The sequence below is a fragment of the Strigops habroptila genome, chromosome 2 (assembly GCF_004027225.2).
Source record: "Strigops habroptila isolate Jane chromosome 2, bStrHab1.2.pri, whole genome shotgun sequence".
Taxonomy (NCBI): Eukaryota; Metazoa; Chordata; class Aves; order Psittaciformes; family Psittacidae; genus Strigops; species Strigops habroptila.
In genome coordinates this window covers 80,472,810-80,492,098 of record NC_044278.2, presented here as the reverse complement: position 1 = coordinate 80,492,098, position 19,289 = coordinate 80,472,810, and the positions used below count along the sequence as shown (strand labels likewise).

Below are 19,289 nucleotides of genomic sequence, written 5' to 3'. Positions count from 1 at the left end.
TATGGGAGACAGGAGAAGACTAGTATTCCTGTGACCCATGCTATAGTGTTCTGTATATACGGAAGAAATCACTGCAATACGTGATATCCATCATGAATGCTGAGCTTTTATTTCTCATTAATTAAAAACTAAACACTTTCCTGTCCTCCCATCAGTAATCGGGTTAACTACTATTCACCTCAAGGTGCAAACTTCCATACTCATGCCAATCCTATGAGCACCCAACTCATAGACAACTAGATAGAAGACTGCTTATGAGTATTTAGTGCTTAAGTTGTTCCAACTGTCCAGCTACATCCCTAAAGTTAGGAGTGATGACAAAAAAAAAAATTCAGAAGGTGAGCAAATGAAATACCTATGAATTTACTGCAGTCCATTCCTGATTCCTAAAAGAATTAACACCACTTTGTACCATATAAAATATTTACCTTAAGGGTAAACCCAGAGTTGCATACAATACTGAAAACACTCTCATGACTTATCTACACTGCAGAACACATACAAAAGCAAAATATTATCAACACAGAAATTTAAGTTGAACAAGTATACTTCTTTAGGAGCATTACACCTCGCATGCTTTTGAATCATGAAAAACTTAACAAAATAAAACCAAAAAGGTGCACTGAGGGATGATTAGTAGCTGGTAAGCAACTGAGAACAGCAATGTCAAAGCTGCAGAAATGGACTGATGAGGCAGGTAAGGCTGACAAACTTACTCTGAAGCTGTGGCTGAGGCTGCTGGAAGGAAAGGGGCTGTCCGAACACAAATGGACTGTGGACTAGGGAAGAGGGAGGTTTTGCAGCTTGATCAAAGATGGAAGGAGCTGGGAGATTTGGCCGTGACTGAATGGAATTCAGTATGGCACTCAGTTGGTCACCTGTAGTGGGCAAAACAGTCAAAACTACAACCTGTTACCTGTCATTCTCCAGAAAGGCAGAGTAAAATGGTGCTCATTAAAGTTTAAATGATGATAATAGAGAAAGATCATAAATCTTATTTAGCCACATAAAACTCTGGTTGTGGCTAAACTTAAAAATCTCACCCCATGCATGGCAATAAAATTACTGAAAATTACAAGCAGGGTTCTTAAGGATCATATGTATTTTACTGCAATTATTTTAAACATTTCAAAATAGAGATTTATATTCACCTTACCAAAAAATGAAGAGCAGCCAAAGGAAAAAACCAAACAGAAAATCCTAGCATTTACAATAATACACACATGCAACAGAACATGCAGAAAAAGATTAGAAAAACTGATGAGAAGGGAAAGGTAACATGTAATTAGGCTTTGGCATGTGTATTTCTGCGCCAAGGCTTTAGTAAATATTTGCTTGTTTTGCAAATATCTTTAAAAGTATTCCATCATGCTGTTTTTCAAGATCAGATTGAAGATAATTTAAGAAAATCTAAGTACCACTTAGGAACTGGAAGTGGTTTCTGAAGAACGACATACATTTGTTGTGAGGCAAATGAAAGCCTTCAAAAAACTAGCATGTTAAAAATAGGTTTTATTTATGAATGCCAATTCTCAACAAACTCTATGTAAGCATTAGAAATACATGAAGCCTACAGTAAGAAGGCAGAGTTTATCATCCATGTCATAACTTGAAGTATACTTAGAAATATGAGCATTTTGCAAGAGTTTGAGAGCATTTCAGATTTGAACCAACACCAACAAAATCCTAACAGCATCACTTTATTCTGCAAATTCATATAACTTTGGCAATTTCTAGAAATCCTAGTAAACAATTAGCTGCTAATACAGAATTTACAGCATTATTTGGTGATTATCAATTGTCTTTTCATGGAATTAGAGAAAGACTGGTGGGTGTATGGAACCCTGTATTACCCAAGAGGTCCAAAACTTTATTTTATTTTCTTGATATTTTAATTTCAAAATTGAGAGAACAAAAACACCAGAAAATAGTCGGAACGCCTTTCTAAATAATCATCTAAAGGTATCAATAACTGTTTTGGACATAGTACACCCCCAAACATACTGATATCAGTACTTGGGCAGCGATCATTCCTACTTTAATAATCCAGAAGTGATTGACAAGTTTGAAAAACCACTATTACTATTAAATACATCAGGCCTATTTCCTAAAATGAGTAATTATTTTAAAGGGAAGAACATCTGAGAAGAGGTTGAAAGTCATCTGCCCTGAATAATTAAATATGGAGGTGAGTAGGGCCATTTATGAGGAATATTAAATTAATGTAATATTCTACATTGTCTGCAACGTAGAAGGCTGGAATAGAGAAGACATAGCTAAATTAAACAGAATGATTCTGGAAATTATGTCTTCTGTCTTAGAGGTAATACTGCAAACACCGATGTATTACATGGGGATCTTTATGTTTGACCAGCAGTTTGAAATGCTCATAGGTGTGACTGAATTTTCATTGAAACTAGTGCATCCCTACAGAAGTTGTCCTAACAAGCAAGCACCTCCAAAAGAACTGCTTCATGCAGAAATTGCCCTAAGAGATTGTGCTTGTGCCTTCAGTTTTTTTGCTTTCCACAAAACTCAAAGCTTCTTAGACCTGAGAAGGCAAAAAGACTGTACGCAAAGTAATGATACGGATGAGGGATTCTATTTTGGGGAAAATAATATCATTATTCTTCCAATCTAGTTGCCACCAACTCTCTGCTCTTGGGCAATTCAGGAGGAATTACAGTACACAGAATGAAGTCAGTCATCTAGCCGAGTTGCTCACTCACACTAAACAGCACAGCCTGCGGGCATGTCGAGAGGGTAATGTGTTTAAAATGATATGGATTTCAATGCCAGGAGTAGCTTCCAAACTTTCTCTAACTGTAATATCCCAAAGAAACATCTTAGGAACTGTTTAAGATAGGATCTAGTAAAAAGAATCACAAGGCCTTCAAAAACCAAGATGCCTGTTAATACAGCATATTGATCTCCAAGATTTTATCTTTGGACAACAGAAGAAAAAAATATTTTCATAATATGCTTCTGCAGAAAAAGAATAATTGATGCTGAGAGACAACCTGTAATACTGCCTCACACACTGAGTATCCTAAACACTTCCACTTCTGTGATTCAGTCATTACTTTGAAAAGAGTATGGCTGAACTGGGAAAAGCAGTTCTATATAAAAGACCCTATAAACCAAAAAGAACACACTTCAACTTTCCCAGCTTTTGTTCAAAAAAATTAAAAAAAGGGGGTTCCTATAGCAAAGCATGGACAAGTATGAACTGCTTCTTTATGCAGTAAAACACTGTGAAATGATATAAAACTTTGTTGCTATGAAAATATCAGACTAGAACATACAGGAATAATCTTCTCCCCTTCATCTCTTTTAAAACAAGTCTTAAATCCAGTTATTTTAGTTAGAAGACCACTAGGAATATATGCTGGTGTTAGAAACACATAGCACACTTTAGGGCCATGTTTGTAGTGGCATGGACAGACTACAGTGATGTAAGAGCAGAATGACAAAGCTCCATGTTTCAGTAATATTTCTCAGTGACATCTGCCTCAGCAAAGTCCCTTCTGTATTATTAAATCTTCTAATCAATGAATGAACAGAAGGCATGTAGTTTCAGTTTACTGTGATTGAAAGGTAATTTCAGTTTTACAACTTAAATCTCAGATGGTATCTTTTTATCTTGCCATCCCATTAGAGGCTCCTAAAAAACGTCAGGACAGGTGAGAAGTGTTTACAAATGTTTCTCATCAATGTAAAGCACTGCTTTCTAAATCAAATAATTTTCATTTATCTTGTTTTACAAGTATGTATTTTTCATTTCTGCATTATAGTTTTGTATCTGCCATTGTAGAAAGCCTCAACTGTAAGTTACAGATCTTTGATGACCCTTTTTATACAGAGTACTTAGACTGAGTGATATTAAAGCAGAGAAAAAGCAGTTATAGCACTAACTACATGTTTTGTAAAACACCTTGCAATTCATTGCACTACTGCTTATGTCTTTTGGAGATCATCTCATAGTGCCTAAAAGAGTAGGAAATGAGTAATAAAAATATAAGCAAAGTTAAGAAAACCATGATTTTTTTTTAAAATATGAGTGTATAAACATACCTTTGTTATTTCCAAGGCCATAATCAAACCCTTGTCCATTACTACAGCTTGTCCCCTTACTGAAAGCTTGTATTGAAAAAGGGCTTGGGGGAGGAGTCTGAACATTTTGATCTAGAAGAACTTGTTCTGTAAAAAAAAAACCGTATCACTTCAGAATTAGACCTTCTTTGTAACTGGTTTACATTGGAATGATGAGTCACAAAGCAAAGGAGTGATATTTTTTTCTCCACAGATAGCACTCTTCCACTTATACTCAACTCTCTTCAAAAAGAAAAGCACATCTCTCTTCTTTAGAGCTCATGCTCTAAAAATATAAAGATGGAGACTTAATACCATGCAGTCTGCTTTTATGTTTGACCGAGTTGCTGCCAACTTTGCTGTCATATGCCACTTTGGAACAGGCTTGAGACTTTGTTTTTCAGTGACATCACACCATTCAGTATTTATTCTTTGAAAAGCAATTGGTAAGTTCATTTGACAAAGCAGGGTGCAGAATTCAGAACAGCAAACTCAGACCCAATAAACGTAATCCTGGCTACTCCCTAACAGTTCATGGGACATACGACACTTTTTCCCCTGACAGATTTATTCCTATTACTGAGAACTACAGTTTTGCTTTCTGTATGATATTAAAAAATCCTCCAACCAATCCCAACCTAGAGTCTTTCAGAATATTCATAACAACATTACTGACTTAATGTGGTCAGAAATATCATTCCAAGTGATGATCTGTAAGAAAAATTCACAAGAAATCTCCCAAATGCAGGTTAAAAGCTCAGGTTGGCAACTTGAACAACTTTTTATCTTGTAAATGTACTAAAAATAATGTGGATCCAATTAAAAAAAACCCAACACAACTCTTATAACTAAAAGCCAGTTTTAGAAAACTACATTTCAGGCCAAAACTGCATTTCAGAGTACAAACATTTACATAACACACATAGCCAAATTAAAAGGGGGGGGGGGGGGAGGTGGTCGAATCAGCTCCAAGAAAAGAGCTGGAATTTTCTCAATTAGAGGCAAATGTAGGTCTCACTCTAGCATTTCAGCTGAAGTATCTGGACACCTGGCTATAGACTTGTGTATTTAATATGACTTTTGCTTTGTCTCTGACAGAAATCCTACTTTCTGAGAATTTCACTATCATTTTATTAAATAAGGAAAATACAAAAGTAATCCGAAAGATAGTATAATTTCTGGATAAAAATATAGATGGTTGCAAATCTAGCTGGAGCTCCTCCAAGTCCCAATTATTTTCCTCCAGCAAAAGCATTGAAACTGATGACAAAGAGTAGTCCTAATTAATTTCATGGTAAATAAAAGCAATTAATTTAAATAATTTTCAGATGTGGCTTAAGCACATTAGTTTCACCTGGTACTAAAATGGACTAGGAACATAGAATAGGTTGAAATATCTCAGTAATTGCACAGATAACTACTGAAACTGCTGTAGGTAGATGCAGAAGAGACATCTATCTTTACCCTGCTTATAAAAACATAAGACTCATCTAGAAAGGAATAATACCAGACATGTCGAGGCTCAGGACTCACATCAGAAAGTTTATAAAATGGTATCCCTATACACTGAATTGTAAAAATCCTACTACAGGGTTTTGTCCTCAAAGTCTAGAGCTTGCATTTCTGTCTTTCTGTGAGAATAATGATATACTTGAAGACATCTTTCAGTAACAGTACAGAAGTATCAAGAATCTGAAGACGGACCTTCAACAAAGGGTCTTACTTAATTTCTTCTAAACTTGGGAATTCTTTCTTTAAGCACAGAGAAATTGTAGAAAAGATGAAATGACAGCTAAAATTACTGAAACTAGAAAAGACTAAAAATACACAAAATACTGTCAAGTTACTTAAATGTAGGTTATATCTATTCCTCAAAATAAGTACTCTTGAGTGGAAATTTCTGCACACTGCTTAATTTATTAACTCCAGAGAAATAATTTTCTACTGGAAAAGAAAACAGCCTCACATAAGAACAGAAAATGATGAAGTTAACAACCCTAATATTGAATACATGGGATTTCAACAGTAAGGTATTGTTCTAATTCACAAATACTTAATTTCTAGAATCTGCTTGTGTTCTTTGAACTCCTCAGAACTTGACATTATCAGACATAACTAAAAACGGAGAATCTATGACTTCCAAAAAGATAGTGTGCTAAGTATTAAGTAAACACCTTTTCCCTGTCCACAATTTACACATTTTATTAGAAGCTCCTGATTATTCCCCTTCCTCGCTGAAAGAAGGGCAGTTAAAATCATGATCGGTAACTGGTATAGAAGAAAATATGGGGAAATATTTTAACTATTCTTTTAAACAACATTTATGTTTCTAAATAACTTTGAAGTCCAACTGTGTAAAGTAACTCAAATGAAAAAGCGTAACTTAATGTTATACCTGTTTAAAACTCAGTTCCGTCTTTACTTCTTGTCCTGTTTAGATTGCTTAACTTTTTCTAAGTTAAATTAAAAAAACAAAACAACAACTTGCCATCTTCATGTCGGAGATACTGGTTTCCACCTCTGTCTCTAGCTAACGACCATGCCTCGCCTTCATCACTTTCACAGAACTCTACCATGCTGTTCTTATCCATTTGCACCCATGTACCTTCTGAATTAGTCACCTGATGCACACACAAAAAAAGCGCAATTTATTGACTTTTCAGATAATTCAGTAGCATTATTCAGCAACGTCTTATAGAACGTGAAAAACACACTCATTCCAATCTTTATATTAGAAAGGAAATGTAAAAAAAAAGTTTCTTAAATTAAGGCCACAGGCTGAGGCAGACTGAAGTACCAAATCTACTTATGGCACATTTACAGTTAGGAGTATTTCCAAAAATCTTAGACCTGTTTATGTTCAGAAGCAGCAAAACACCAACACCACAACTTTAGAACATCCTAAAAAAGCCTAAATAAAAACTTGAAGGAGATATTCACCAAAACATGCCTTTTTATTGGTGGCTGCAACAGTAGAACTGTAATACCAAGTTATATATGCAAAGTTTGTACGAGTACTAATTTTGTCCTTGATATTATATTTAGGAAATAGCATGACACACTTCATCCTTAAGCCCTTCTTAACCATAAAATACCACAGCTGGGAATAGTAACAATATTTCAGCAACTGAACAAATGAATACAATCAATACAGAGAAACAGAATAATGTGTTAATTGGTTAGGTCCTAGAAAAACATCTTTTCAATGAAACAAAATTCTGTCAAGGAATATGACAAAAAAGTTGAACAAGAAACATAATTTTGTAAGGAATACTGTAACATAACAGTAACTGTAACAGAAATATATAAGCAAGCATACGCAACTGCAATACAATTTTAACATTATTCCAATCAATGCACACAGCTAAAAGGCAAAGGACATAATTGCATTAGTACTTATAATATAAACCAAGTTCACAGGTTAGTATTTATCATGAGGGTTGGAAAAGCAAACCTGTACAGGGGCAGATTCTTTTGTTGTGTTTACTACTGTTATATACTGGTATCTATGAAGACATGAACTGAAGCTACAAGGATCCATACCTCGCCCACTGCCTTGACTTTGTTTCCCAGAACTAACATTCCAATTGGGATACCTCTAAGGTTAGGGCAGCTTCTGATGTTGTGACCTGATGGGCCAGTCTTCACTACCTTGTACACTCCAGGTCCACCTCGAAGGAAAGGCATATCTTGTTCTTGCATCACTGCTTCCTGTGGGCAGTGTGAATTTAGGTCTTTGAAAAAATCATCAGTATTACACCTAGATTCCTGAGAAATTTAAAAAAAAAAAAAAAAAAAAAAAAAGGGCAAAACAAAACAGAGTAAAACCTATTAATAATACCTTTGAACTCTTTAGATAAGAAATACTTATTTCAAGACTTTGATAGCTGAATTTCAAAGCTAAAAGAGGTACTAGTTACATTGCTAATTTTAACGTGCAATGATAAACAACTAATTACTAGTAAACTGGATATTAATTGGAAAGTCACCATATTACTCTTGAAACAAAGGTGGTATAAATGTAACCATTTATATAAAAGGAGTATCTCATATTTACCACTATAGACAAATTATTTATTCTAACCACTTTCACTAAACCTTGTTTCATACTGACATTTATCAGTATACACACTCATTCCTCCTGCTGTATTTCTGAAATTTTGTGGAAAAGTTTGGGGCTGCGTAAAGGGAATTTCAATATTATCTCTTTCCAAATGATATGCTTTTTTGATTTAACATTTAGAATACATTGTTAATTTAGAGTAAACACAAAGAACAACAGCAACACCACAGATTCTTAAATACACCTGTAAATATTAGTGCATATTTATAATTTTCACTATGAGAACAAAAATGGTCTGCAAATTTATTTCACCTGGTATCAATTACAGATGAAATATATAGTGAAATCTGAAATGAGAAAACACTTTTTGAGTTTCTTATTGAGAAAAATTGGTAGTTACTGAAAAGAGAGAAATATTAGCATAAATTTTTCAGCCAGCCATAGCTTGAAGAAAAAGGCTATTGTACAAAAAAATACAAGGGACAGGAGTAAAGTAATGCACGTTTTTGGGTTTGGTTTTGGGGTTTTTTTTCAGCAGAAAGCAAATGAGAAGCAGGATTGAGCTCTGTTATGCTTATAGTGCAAGTATTGGGTGCTTTCAAAAGAACAACTGAAAGTTAAGAAGTAAGAAATGCCCTACGGGATAAAACCAGTGGATCACCTAGTCCAATTTATTGTGTTTAGCAGTGGCAACAGGAGATGCTCTTTAGAATTAGCATACAAGTCCTTAATACTGGTCTGTCCTTCATATACCAACAACATTTAATATCTTTTTATTATGGATGTTGGAGGCTATATGCTATTTTCTTTAGTATTTATTTATGAATCATTTCTATAAATTTGTTTAATTTCTTCTGAATGTGCTGACACTTTTTGCATCCACAGACTGTAACACCTTCCACGAGTTCACTTCCTGATGTTTAGAACAGTACTTTCATCTGTTTTAAACTAAACTTCTGTATTAATTTAAAAGAAAATAACATAAGCATTTTCATCTGATCTCTTTAATTACCATATTTTCAGCTTTTTGGCCTGTGCACTATGTCCAGACTAATACTGCAGTCTTTACAAGAAGCCTTTATACAAACAATGAATCTGTTCCATAAATACATAAGTTTCAAAACAAGTTAATGCAAGCTGAGGTAAACTGGCTCAACGAAAAAAAAGATCAATCTGTATGTTTTAAAGACAGCTTAAATATTGTCTAGATTTTGACATAATAATAAAGTAGTTTGCTACTTTGGGGAAAAATATTCAGTAGAAAAACAAGTTTTTAAATCTCTAAACAAATATGTACAACACTGAGTGCCACCTTCATTACAAAGTCTTCTGAAAAAAACCCTTGACTCAAAATTGCTATGGAGTTACAAAATGATTTAGAGAAGCACTTCTGCCCATAATTTTAACTGCTTATCTGTACATAACTCGTTCCTATCATTTTATAATTATAAAAAAAAAAAAAGGATTAAGAATGAACTGAGTATTTATTAAATATTTGTGACTTTCCTCATAGAAATATCATCTTCTTAGATGCTCCAATTTAATGTGAACACTCCAATAACAAAAAAAAATTTACTAATACATTGTGCATCAAAGAGAATGAAAGCTTGTATTATGTTACTAGACCATCTCTCAATTTCTAATTTGGTTTGTTAAAAAAGGAAAATGCTACTTATGAGTTAATGAAAATTCAATAATCCGCCCTGGTATTTTTTCTCATCCTAAAGGAAGAGACACAGATACAGCACCGTATGCAAATCTGCCATTTCCTGTAAAAATAATTAAAAGTAAAAAAGACTTCAAGGAATATTTAGTATGAAGTTGAGTCACAAGGTACAATCTGAAAACACAAGACAAAGAGTGACTGTTCCTGTCATTTAACTCACCTTAGGGGGTAAAGCTTTGGAAGTCCATGTAAAAAAGTCCAAATCCCTTACTCCTTGGCTAGCATTAAAGACATTCTGAGCAACAAAGTTTAAAAAAAAAAAGACATATATCAACAAAGAAATGGGAACAGAGAAACACTGGAGGAAGAAGCTCGAGGTACTATAACGCAAACTTTCTCCACAGGTCAATTTACTGGTAGAATGTTTTGCAAAAGGGGAAAAGTTTTGTTTTCCTAATCAAGTCATCCGAGTCCATTGCTCACCATGGCAAATCATCCATTAAACAAAACCAGTTCAGTATGTCAAAAGCTCGAAATGGATGTAGTGTGTCATGCCATTTACTGAAATTAAGAGCCAGACATTCCTTATAAAGTTGGAGACTTCGTGCAGAGAAAAATCCCTTGCTTCTGTTACAACGAAACAGTAGCTGGTCTCACCACAAACCACAGTTTTGTACAGCAAGATGGTCTGCTGTTCTGAAAGGTAATTTCAACTATTGCAAGACAAATGCACATGGACTTTTAGTCACCAAGTCAGAACTGAATAGATGCAGAAGGGCTAGGCGCTCTATTGCTGAAAGCAATTCACTTGCACAGAATCATTTCACAAGTTTGCACATCAAAATCGCACTCTACCAGAGCCAAAAAAATCAGAGTGCCGTAAGGAGAATGCTAAGATTTCATCACTTTCATAAAATATAAAATGCATTTACTAGTTTGTTATGAGCTATCATAAACTAAATAGAGGTGCCAGAGAGACTTCGCTAATTTTACAATAAATTGCCCTTACTATAGAAACGAGTGCTGCTGTTCTATGTATTTTTTCCTCCCACAGAACAGCTAGGACAGCATTTTTTAACCACTGGAAAACATGAAAAAGAAACCATATTTTCTTCATAAACTGGTTTCTACTAATTTCAATTAATTTTTCACTTTTCCTGTCAAATGAAAGAATTACTAGTACATATACAGTAGTACTAATAATGGATATTTATGACAGAATCCCTTTGGCAAATCAAGCTTTTTATCTCTACGAACAGAGCAATCGAAGTCTCATTTCCTATCCCCATCCTGATAGGGAAACCAAGCAAAATCCCTGGACAGCAGTCACATTCAAATTTCACAATAATTAAAGAAAAGGCAACCAACCCCTTTAAGCAGAAACAAGTACAAAACACTCTTGGCATATCTCCCCTGTGTTCCTTGAAAAAACATTCACACATTAAGAGTAAGTAAATCCATGCTTCCATCTCATGATAGAAGCAACTCATCCAGCTATGTTCTGTTTGCTAAACATCTGCTTACATTAAGTTTCAGTAATACAAACGATTTGCGTTTTTGACAACCAGAGAAACTGTCAAAACACCGGCATTTCTTTAGATTTTACAGTACCTCTACTCAAAATGGAAAGAGGTACCAATGCACTAGTAAGATATATTTGGGGCATTGGGGAAGGTGGAGAGGGTCTTAGATTGAAAGACCCTCTTATCAATTTGAAATAAAACTATGAAAACAATAAGAAGTCCACATTTGCCTAATGAGAGAAGATTTCATAAGCATCCAATATAGATTAACTGACTGATTATATTATTTTGCAGCATCTCTCATATTTTGTCATGGACTTCTACAGAGAAATATGGACTACCCATACATAAAATATTTATGTATCATTTTAAAGACTATTTTTGTATGTTGTAAAGCTGTACATGCAAAACACAAAAGAAACCAACAGCAGTGAATTGGGACCACGATGGCTTCACAACACTAAGAAGATCAAACTAAATGCTCTCCTTTTGTCTGGGAGCTTTAGAACTTTCTGGCTATTACCACACTGTATGCCAGTTTAGATGAACAGATAGGCATGTATTTTAGTTTTCATTCTGAAGAAACTGCTAAATACAAGCTCAATATTTAACCCTTATGCTACCATCTGCATATCTAGTTCCTTTTTTTCCTTTCAAGCTTTCCCTTCCAAAAAGGGGAAAAAAAAAAAAAAAAATAAAATTCAGGAATTCATACTTTTTTCCAATAAAGTTTCAGAAAAAAAAAAAGGAATTACTTAAATGTGCCACCAAAAATTAGCAGATCACTGAGAAGCATTCAAAATCTCAATATTATTAAGATAATCCCTCCCTTTGAAAAAAACATCTTGACATTTTAGCCAATATAATTTTACTTTCCAATTGCCTTCCATTGTGCCTAAAACAATGGTAGATATCTCTTGTGAATGGTTCACAGAACATTCAGCTTTCTGAGGTTCTGTGACCAAACACTGCAGTCTACATACTAATTTTGGTTCTTTCTTGTACTCCAATAATGGTTTGAAAAACTTGCAGTTTCTCAATCCTGCTTGCCTACGGTGGTTGGGGAATGTGATGATATAACTGGCCAGCAAGGTACAATATGCCTTAAAGTTTTATATTTAAAATTAAGTAACAAAACCATATTTAGAATACGATTTTTTAGAAGTCATGTTCCAGAGCTTAATCAAGATCAAATTTATTGCCTCCTAGTGTGTACTGGTTTATGTTGTTTGTACCTTTCTACTAAGTACTGTGTGTAAGCATAAGAACATAACTGTTTAAGGAACTTCACAAGTACTTTCTCAAAAAGTCAAATGCATGTCACAAGACAGAAAGAAAAATGACTACCAGGGATGGAAGCAGTTTATCCAAAATCACAGTCTATTAAATTCATAGTCTCATAATCATATTGCCTACAATAGATTGGAAGCACAATTTCAGATCAATGGCTATACAGCCGTTCCTCATGAAAGGACAAGAGCAACAAGAGGAATAGATTCAACGATGCAGATTTTCTAAGAAGGCAAATAACCACAGCTCAGATAAATAGTCTAATAACTACAATGGATCTCTGCTTTCCTAAGATCATTTATCTTTAAATATAATTGCTTTGGTCAAAATATACAGAAATAATGTATTTAGGAGATCTAAGATATTCAATGTTTGCTTTACCATAAAGTATCTAGCTAATGTCAATAAACAAAATGTAGATACCATATATGCCTCAAGAGGACAAGAGGCCAAAATTAACACTGCTGCAAAATGCTGGGGATTTTTGTTCACTGTTCAATTAATACAGTGATGAAACATTAAAGTTTTCTTTTAAAAATACACTTTTTTACATATTTTAAAAAACGTACTGAGATTTTATTTACTTAAGGGGTCATCAAGATTTAGCAGGAAAAAAAGTTTTAATCTGAGCTACAAAAGTCAGGAGCTTATAAAAGAATTTCTTGACTTTCATAAAGTTTTGTGGTGCATACTGCTAGAAAAGCATGCAGTAAAGACTAAGGCACTGAAAAGTAAGCCACTGAACCTTGACTTTTGTTCTGTGGCGTTTAAGAAAGAAAGAAAATATTAGAGAACAGTTTTTTCTTTTACCTCTTGTTATGAATCAGATGACAACGGCTTACATACGGTCATAATGAAATTCAATAGTTTCAGGACATGCTAAGTCCTTTCAAAATTTGAAAGTATCTGAGAGATGCAAAGAAACCTTTCATCTAAAACTAGTTCAAAACACATCTTATTGTATACAGCTACATTGTTACAATAGTTGCTTTTGTAAGACTTCTACTATGTTGGCCATGGTTTATCAGAAGCTAAGCAAGCATGCGTTGTTTCACCTTGTGTCATTAAAGATATAATGCAACTGGTTACTTAAAAGAAAATTAGGCATATCTACCAGCTCCTAACAGTCTAAATGGTATTGAAACTAATTTACAGCACCATTTGGGGAGGGGGCGGGGGAAGGATTTTATTTGAAGTTTACAGAAGCAGAGAGTGAAATCTCTGATAACTAAATGCTGTTTTTCACATTTAATTGTACCTGACCTACTTATTCAAATGAAATTTGAATTCTCAAAGAGTACATTATCAAGATTGAATGTTATTTATGACAGCCATTTCCTTTCAGGCTTTTCTCAGGGAGCATAGCGTATGTTCTTCTCTAGAACTAGGTGTGTACTAGAGCTATTTGAAAGTCATGTATGTGGTTAGCAGTAAGTTCTTGCTAACCACATACATGACTGCTGAGCTCAACACTATTCCCTTCAGCAAGTAAAAAAGAATGAGAAATAGTTTAACTAAAAAACAAAACAAAACAAAAAAATCTAACAATGTAATACCCATCCAGACTTACAATATTCACTGAAGTTAACTACTTAGTCAAGGTGAATTTACTTTTATCACTGGTGAACGGGTAAAATTCAACTGCTCATACAAGTATTAATGTTCTGTGAAAGTATAATATAGCAATTCTTATGAGCATCAATTTCTAAGGCAAAACATCTTAAGCAAAGCTGAATTTTTGTCCATGTTTTCATATATTCTACAACAAATTAGATAAATATGCCCATCATCAGTGTTTGAGTGTGTAATGGCTGACTACAGAAATACTTTGCTTTCTAAATGCAGTATTAAAGTAATTGCCAAAATAATGAATAATTTATAGACAAGAAGGTGAATAAGAAGATGATCACAGATTTATAGAGTAGTTTGGGTTGCAAGAGACCTTAAAGATTACCTAGTTCCAACCCCCCTGCCATGGGCAGGGAACAAGAGTGTTTGTCAGAACACAGGCTGTAGCCATAGGGGTTTAAGAACTTTCACATTTGGCTACTAGCAAATAGCCCTGTTTCCTTTCACTGGAACAGCAGCAGCAGCTCACTCATATAAGATAACAAATCAGATCTAAATAGCAGTATTTGCAGTTAGATCCGGTTCTCACACTCTACCCTGAAGAAACCACGGTACTGCCCATTCTAGGGAATGCACAAAACTGGGTGAGCCAGAAAGGCCTGCACTTTCACAATTTTTCTGAGAAACACTGCTCTGGGACTCTTTGATTAGCTAATAATCGATAACTCTAGGATTCAGGTGTGAAACTCACCAAAAATATATACAAAAAGCAACAGAGCCTAAAGAACTTTTCCAGTTTTTTAAAAAAGCCTCAGTTACATCGATTCACTGCTTGCTGCAATCCTCTTCTGAAATCATGGCATCAGTGGACCACTTTACAAACAATGAAATCTTGCATCAGATTGCAGACAACAAACTTGCATCTGGTGCAGACAACAAACTAGTATGATTATACTTTTGTATGCTGTTATAGCAGTCCTGACACTTTTGTTTCTCTTTTAGGACAAAAGGCTTCAACATAAAAGCCTCATACCTTTCTACACTCCACCCTCATTACACAACAGCCCTCAAAAATGCAAACACATATAAGGTAGTATTTGGTAACTAAAATATTGTTTACCTCAGGACTCATTTGCAGCCTTAATTAAAGAAAGTCTTGTAATGAGGATAGAGTGTACCTTTCGGATATTTTTCAAAGGCACCTTTTACTTACGTCAACAGGTACCAGAAGGCTCTTGCCAAGATGTTGGTTAAAAGAGAGACACCAGGCTTCAGTGTAACCATTCATGTTAGGAACATACTTCTTTATTGTCTCATCATTCAGCCTCAGCCAAACACCATCATCATTGTGGATCTATGGGAAACAAGCAACAAAAACGAGCCATGCCCTTCTGTAACTGCTCCAAAGCTAGTAAGGATTAACAGACTTCAGACAAACAGACAACAGTAGCAAGGAAGCAATGATCACCACTATGCTGATAGAATTAAGAATGAGGTAAAGAGGAATATCAACAAAATCAGAATTTCAAAGCAATGGGAGGCATATCTTTTTAGAAGGCAAGGTGCAAAGATAAATTTAAATCAGATCGTGCAGTAATAAGAGTTGCTTTGAGAGAAGAGGAAAGTCAAGCCTTCATAAAGCTTTTTTAAGTTCCCCAGTTGCCAGTTTTCCACTGCTGATACAATTTAGTAAATTGCAAAAATATTCCTTGTATATGAAGTTATATTGTAAGAAATATACATGCACAGTAGTCTAACACACTAGTGATCTTGATCTTTCAGAAGTGTAAGCAAAAGATGTAATGAAAATAACACCTACATCTAAATTTTTATGTAGAGTTGAAATAGTAAGTCACGAACAGCTAAATCCTTAGAGGTATTATTATAAGATGAACTCTAGCAATTTTCTTTCCTCATATTAGTCTCGAAAGTTTGTTACACAGGTTTTAAAGTAAGTAAAAGGAAATGACAGCTTGAAAATCTAAATTAGTAAATATTTCGATTTTTGTGATTTATACTCTTATGTTCTTAGTTTGTATATGTCAACATCTAAACATGAAAAAACATTATTTGCATGAATTAACTTTATATCTTAGCCCAATTTTCAACAGAAATGTCTTAATTACCTCGTCAATGAAAGTGATGGATCCATTGACTTTCACTATGCCTATTTGCTCACTCTGAAGGGAAGGGTGGCTACGGATACGAAGCCCTGCACTGTCCTTGGCCACAAATTTGCGAACCTGAGAGAAGCAAAGGAAGACAGTAAGGAAGAAAAAATTGGAACAGAGCTCTCAAAGAGTAAAAGAAGTAGGTTTAATAGATTCTGAAATGCCAGTGATGAGATGGCAGTCTTAGAGTTACAGTTTGTTGCTAGTTTCCCATGGCTGCTGTTTGTAACTTCACTTTTTTTTACTATAACCAATAAAATCATGTTAAGAAAAGCCCTCAAAGTGCATTGACTCAGCCTTAGAAAGATCTTCATTATACCATACAATATTCAGTACAAGCTTCTGATTCCTTTAACTGCTGCCCCCCATGCATTTTATTAATTCTTCCAAGTTTCAAGGGGTTTGCCTTTTCAAATTTAGTATTTTCACTAACTGACCAACCTGGGATTACTGCTTCTCATTTATGCTGTGACAATATCCACTTTAGTCAGTTTTTTGGCCAGAATGTGGGTATTTTCTTTAGCTATAGAGTTTAAATAGCCATTTAAAAAGAGAAATAACACATCTTTCTATTTCTTTACTTTTCAAATAGCTCTTTCAATAGTTTCTCCTTTTTTCACAGGAAGGTCAGATCAGATGCTCCTTGTTACTAGCTTGGTTTACCACATCCCCAAAAATCTCCTAGTTGTTATTCACTATCATTTTTTTTACCATTCAAACATTGTCAGGCACCTATCCCATAGCGAACAAATGTAAGCCGTGCTTTTGGTCTTTGGTTTTAAGAAGTGCATATATTCTAACCATGTGGTATAAAGCTTTTTTCTTGTAAGGTTATTTTCAAACTCCACAGGCAAAACTGAAAAAAGCATCAACTGTAGTAGAGACTCTAACTTAACGTAAAACACAGAATGGTATGGAAAGAATAAACTCAGGAAAATGTAATGAAAGGTAACAGCTAAGTGCCTGGTTTTTTTCCCCCTAAATAAATTATTTATTTTAATAAATGGTATTTATTTTAAAGCTAATTTTAAAAAAGACAGAAACATATGAAGAATTTCAAATGTAACTTACTCCAGAATGTGCAAGGTTTTGTTTACTAACAATCCTGTTACTCCAAAGATTTAGATTTTTCAAAAGTAGGACTTACAAGGTCCTTGTAAAAACGTAAGGCTGAATCACTGCCGACAGCACTCTCAACACAGAAAGGCCCATAAACGAAGCCTTGCAAATTAGGGGTCCCTGCATTAAAAAATGTTGCTTCAGAAAACCATATGATAGGAAGGCTAAAACTTGGACTAAAACCTTGAATTTAGAGGAATAAGTACTTGCACTCAAGATCTGGATACACACAGGCCAGGAAAGAGCATTTTTCCCCTTTGCAGCAGCTAACTAGTTACTAGAAAACTTCAAGCTGTAACTACAAACGGTTTAGTGATCAGATCCACTGACAGACAATACAACAAAAAAAAGAGATGAAATTATGCTCATTTCTGACCATAATGAAAAACTTCATTGTCTGACTCTTCTTCCTGATATAGCAACTCTTTTCTTGGAATATTCCTCTATGGTTCAGTAACTGTCCTGTAACCCCCATAACCAGTTCATAACATAAACTGGATTCTGACTACAGGAGTGACTAATGCAGAAAGGCTTAGCAATTAAGGTACTGCAGTGCACAGCAGTTTTCAAAAGATTTGTTGCTGTGGTACCAGTCTTGCCACTTCCAATTTAGCTAAATCAGGACTGCTTCCTTCCTCTTGGTTCCAGCTACTCTGAATTACATTACATAGCTTGAAAGGTAATGTTTCCCTCAATAGAATGTGGAACGGCATTTTCTGCAAATTAGTTAATCTAAGTTTCACAGCCAATAAGGAGGCAGCAGTTCCTATGGGTCATATATTCCAGGCTGAATACAGATCACTATGATAATCTCCTTTAGCAACTTGGATGGACAGGAAAAAACAGATTTTCATCTGACTTCAAATAGCAGAGAAAGAAGTCTTTACAAAACTGTAATATACTATATTACTATATACTATTCCATTTTCATCTTGCAATTCAAGTAAGGTTTGACTACAAAATTGCAATGTTCCACTATGTTAATGAAAATATTTTGGCATTCTAGTCAAGAACAAATCATCACTGAGAATACACTGTTAGTGTCCTTTGGTTATATTAAATTTCAGGCTGACAATGAAGAGGAAGGAGCTTCTAACAAAGCCCTTTCTCTCAGCAAAACACGATTTGGTATATTGGACTGCCTCTAATACATGTCTAATCTGCACTTTTGGCTTCATATACATGTAGCACAGTGCAGTAATTACCTTTCTGGATTATTTCTAATGCTACTGTTCATAGACAAAGAATTATTCTAACCTGGTTTGTTATGTGATTATGTGATTTACCATGAAAAATCCAATATACTTTTGCAGCAGGCTCTACAGACACTATATAAAGAACAGAAAGATAGTTCCTTTTTCAAAGAGACTAGAGCTTGGAACAAGAAACAAGACATGCAAGCAGAAGAACACAGGAAGATTTTTAAACACTAAGTAATGCCTCAGAATACCAGAGGCCTAACTTTTGTCAAGTATTTTTAACTGTCGTGAAGACTGTTATTTGACGAAACGTAGCTGCTAGTGTTTGAACCAGTCACCTCAATTTCCACTGCGATAATTCAAAAGAACACAGCACTTCCATCCAACAACTTATCTCAACTTAGACCAGATGCCTCTCCCACTTTGGTAACAGCAAACAACACATACGATGATCAGCTTGGACAAATATCATTAAGTTCTGTGAGATGAATCTCACCCAGTAGGAACCGGAAGTTTTAATTAAGATAATGAAGTAACCAGGAAGTCTCCCTTCCAACAGAAGGGAGAAAACCTAAAAGAATTTTCTTGGGAGGAAGG

General features: G+C 34.7%; 1 protein-coding gene across 13 annotated transcripts in view; it reads right to left on the bottom strand.

Moving 5' to 3' along the window:
* The window catches only part of MYCBP2 (MYC binding protein 2), a 182,810-nt gene that overhangs the window by 45,764 nt on the left and 117,757 nt on the right, over window positions 1-19,289 (bottom strand). For 5 of the 13 annotated variants that reach the window (XM_030476191.1, XM_032919757.1, XM_032919758.1 and 2 more), the window contains exons 51-57: window positions 16,330-16,446; window positions 15,417-15,557; window positions 10,042-10,116; window positions 7,636-7,860; window positions 6,581-6,713; window positions 4,075-4,200; window positions 717-878 (exon numbers count right to left, since the gene is read on the bottom strand). In XM_030476191.1, coding sequence (XP_030332051.1) covers window positions 717-878; window positions 4,075-4,200; window positions 6,581-6,713; window positions 7,636-7,860; window positions 10,042-10,116; window positions 15,417-15,557; window positions 16,330-16,446 — 979 coding nt within the window. Of the gene's footprint in view, window positions 1-716; window positions 903-4,074; window positions 4,201-6,580; window positions 6,714-7,635; window positions 7,861-10,041; window positions 10,117-15,416; window positions 15,558-16,329; window positions 16,447-19,289 lie in introns of all 13 variants that reach the window. The other 8 variants (XM_030476198.1, XM_030476200.1, XM_030476201.1 and 5 more) reach the window with 6 other exon arrangements.